A 3,819-nucleotide genomic window follows, 5' to 3' on the forward strand; every position below is an offset into this window, starting at 1 on the left:
ATATAAAGCCTTGCCCATATTTAATACTATTCACATAATACAAGTCTCAAAAGAATGAATAGTGAATCAAAAATAGAAATATTTTTGTCTGGGTGTGGTGGCTCATGCCTGAGGATCACCTGAGGTCATGAGTTTGAGATCAGCCTGGCCAACATGGTGAAACCCCGTCTCTACTAAAAAAAAATTTAGCCAGGTGTGGTGGCACACATCTGTAATCCCAGCTACTTGGGAGGCTGAGGCACAAGAATCACTTGAATCTGGGAGGTGGAGGTTGCAGTGAGCTGAGATTGTGCCATTGCACTCCAGCCTGGGCTACAGAGCAAGACTCCATCTTAATAAATAAGTAAATTAAAAAAAAAAAAAATAAACGGTCGTCGGCAAAGCCCGAGTCCTGTCCTCTCACTCCTCCCCAGACAGAATGAGCTTCACCATTCGTTCCACCTTCTCCACCAACTACTGGTCCCTGGGCTCTGTCCAGGTGCCCAGCTATGGTGCTCGGCCGGTCAGCAGCTCGGCCAGCATCTATGCAGGTGACAGGGGCTCTGGTTCCTGGATCTCCATGTCCCTTTCCACCAGCTTCCAGCTCGGCGTTGGGTTCCAGAGCCTGGCCGTGGGGATGGCCGGGGGTCTGGCAGGAATGGGAGGCATCCAGAACTATAAGGAGGCCATGCAAAGCCTGAACAACAGCCTGGCCTCCTACCTGGACAGAGTGAGGAGCTTGGAGACCCAGAACTGGAAGCTGGAGAGCAAAATCCAGGAGCATCTGGAGAAGGGACTCCAGGTCAGAGTCTGGAGCCATTACTTCAAGACCATCGAGGACCTGAGGGCTCAGACCTTCGAAAATACTGTGGACAATGCCTTCATCTTTCTGTATATCAACAATGCCCGTCTTGCTGCTGATGACTTTGGAGTCAAGTATGAGACAGAGCTGGCCCTGTGCCAGTCTGTGAAGAACTACATCATCCATGGGCTCCGCAAGGTCACTGATGACACCAATGTCACTTGGCTGCAGCTGGAGACAGAGATCGAGGCTCTCAAGGAGGAGCTGGTCTTCATGAAGAAGAACCACGAAGTGTAAGTAAAAGGCCTACAAGCTCAGATTGCCAGCTCTGGGTTGACCATGGAGGTAGATGCTCCCAAATCTCAGGACCTTGCCAGGACCATAGCAGACACCCAGGCCCAATATGACAAGCTGGCTTGGAAGAACCGAGAGGACCTGGACAAGTACTGGTCTCAGCAGATTGAGGAGAGCACTACAGTGGTCACCATGCAGACCGCCAAGGTTGGAGCTGCTGAGATGCCGCTCACGGAGCTGAGACATACAGTCCAGTCCTTGGAGATTGACCTGGACTCCATGAGAAATCGGAAGGCCAGCTTGGAGAACAGCCTGAGGGAGGTGGAGGCCCGCTACACCTTGCAGATGGAGCAGCTCAACGGGATCCTTCTGCACCTGGAGTCAGAGCTGGCACAGACCCGGGCAGAGGGACAGTGCCAGGCCCAGGAGTGCGACGCCCTGCTGAACATCAAGGTCAAGCTGGAGGCTGAGATCGCCACCTACCACCGCCTGCTGGAAGACGGCAAGGACTTCAATCTTGATGATGCCCTGGACAACTCCATGCAAACCATCCAAGAGACCACCACCCGCAGGATAGCAGATGGCAAAGTGGTGTCTGAGACCAACGGTACCAAAGTTCTGAGACGTTAAGCCAGAAGAAGCAGGGTACCCTTTGGGGAGCAGGAGGCCAATAATAAGTTCAGAGATAAAATAAATAAATATTTTTAAGATTTTTGGTTTTTTTGAGATGGAATCTTGCTCTGTCGCCCAGGCTGGAGTGCAGTGGCTCGATCTCGGCTCAGTGCAACCTCCATATCCCGGGTTCAAGCAATTTTCCTGCCTCACATTCTGGAGCAGCTGGGACTACAGGCACACTCCACCACGCCCAGCAAATTTTTGTATTTTTTTTTTTTTTTTGAGACGGAGTCTCGCTCTGTCACCCAGGCTGGAGTGCAATGGCACGATCTCGGCTCACTGCAAACTCCGCCTCCCAGGTTCAGGCCATTCTCCTGCCTCAGCCTCCCGAGTAGCTGGGACTACAGGCGCCTGCAACCACGCCCGGCTAATTTTTTGTATTTTTACTAGAGACGGGGTTTCACCGTGTTAGCGAGGACGGTCTCGCTCTCCTGACCTCGTGATCCCCCCACCTCGGCCTCCCAAAGTGCTGGGATTACAGGCGTGAGCCACTGCGCCCGGCCAAATTCTTGTATTTTTAATAGAGATGGGGGTTTCACCATATTGGCCAGCCTGGTCTCAAACTCACCACCTGGGCCTCCCAAAGTGTTGGGATTACAGGCATGAGCCACCGTGCCCAGCCGATTTTTGATATGTTTTATTCAAACATTCATTCATTCGGCTACTTAAATATTCATTTAAAAATTCTGCATGCTTTCTCTGCCTGGCCAACATGGCGAAACCCCATCTCTGCTAATAATACAAAAATTGCTAGGCACGGTGGCTCATGCCTACAATCCCAGCACTTTGGGAGGCTGAGGAGGGCAGATCACCTGAGGTCAAGAGTTTGAGATCAGCCTGGTCAATGTGGTGAAACCTTGTCTCTACTAAAAATACAAAAACTAGCTCGGCGTGGTGGTGGGCGCCTGTAGTCCCAGCTACTCAGGAGGCTGAGGCAGGAGAATCGCTTGAACTCGGGAGGCAGAAGTTGCAGTGAGCCGAGATTGTGCCACTGCACTCCAGCCTGGGAGACACAGCCAGACTCTGCGTCAAACAGAACAGAACAGAACAGAACAGAACAGACCAGACCAGACAGAACAGAACAAACAGAACAGAACAGAACAGAACAAACACAACAAAAATTAGCCGGGCGGGGTGGCACGTGCCTGTAATCCCAGCTACTTGGGAGGCCGAGGCATTAGAATCACTTGAACCTGGGAGTTAGAGGTTACAGTGAGCCAGGATTGCACCATTGCACTCCAGCCTGGGCAAGAAGAGTAAAACTCCATCTCAGAAAAAAAAAATATTCTGCATTCTTTCTACAAATATTTATTAGACATTTATCATGTGCCAAGCACTACACCAGAGTTTTGAAATACAACAGTGAGGCCAGGTGCAGTGGTTCATGCCTGTAATTCCAGTACTTTGGGAGGCTGAGGCAGGAGGATCACCTGAGGTCAGGAGTTCAAGACCAGCCTGGCCAACATGGTGAAATCCCCATCTCTACTAAAAACAAAAAAATTAGCCAGTCGTGGTGGTACAGGCCTGTAATCCCAGCTACTTGGGAGCCTGAGGCAGGAGAATCGCTTGAACCTGGGAGGTGGAGGTTGCAGTGAGCCAGGATCGTGCCATTGCACTCCAGCCTGGGTGACAAGAGCGAAACTCCATCTCAAAAAAAAAAAAAAAATCTGTTTTCTTTCCACAAACATTTATTAGACATTTATCATGTGCCACGCACTGTGCCAGAGTTTTAAAATAGTGAGGCCGGGTGTGGTGGCTCATGCCTGGAATCCCAGCACTTTAGGAGGCCAAGGCAGGAGAATCACTTAAGCCCAGGAGTCTGAGACCAGCCTGGGCAAAGTGGTAAAACCCCGGCTCTACTAAAAATACAAAAATTAGCATGTCATGGTGGCGTGCACCTATGGTCCCAGCCACTTGGGAGGCTGAGGTGAGAGGATCTCTTTTTTTTTTTTTTGAGACAGAGTCTCACTGTCGCCCAGGCTGGAGTGCAATGGCGCGATCTCGGCTCACTGCAGGCTCCGCCCCCCGGGGTTCACGCCATTCTCCTGCCTCAGCCTCCTGAGTAGCTG

The 3,819-nt window shown here is 51.1% G+C and overlaps 1 protein-coding gene across 1 annotated transcript; it reads left to right on the forward strand.

Annotated features, from left to right (window-relative positions):
* The first annotated feature begins 323 nt into the window (after positions 1-323).
* LOC129464614 (keratin, type I cytoskeletal 18-like) lies at positions 324-1,745 on the forward strand. Its single transcript, XM_055246005.2, is given in 1 exon segment — positions 324-1,745. A coding segment is annotated over 1 exon segment (1,287 nt). The 5' UTR covers positions 324-418; the 3' UTR covers positions 1,706-1,745.
* The last annotated feature ends 2,074 nt before the right edge of the window (positions 1,746-3,819 follow it).

This window comes from Symphalangus syndactylus, chromosome 16 (assembly GCF_028878055.3).
Source record: "Symphalangus syndactylus isolate Jambi chromosome 16, NHGRI_mSymSyn1-v2.1_pri, whole genome shotgun sequence".
Taxonomy (NCBI): Eukaryota; Metazoa; Chordata; class Mammalia; order Primates; family Hylobatidae; genus Symphalangus; species Symphalangus syndactylus.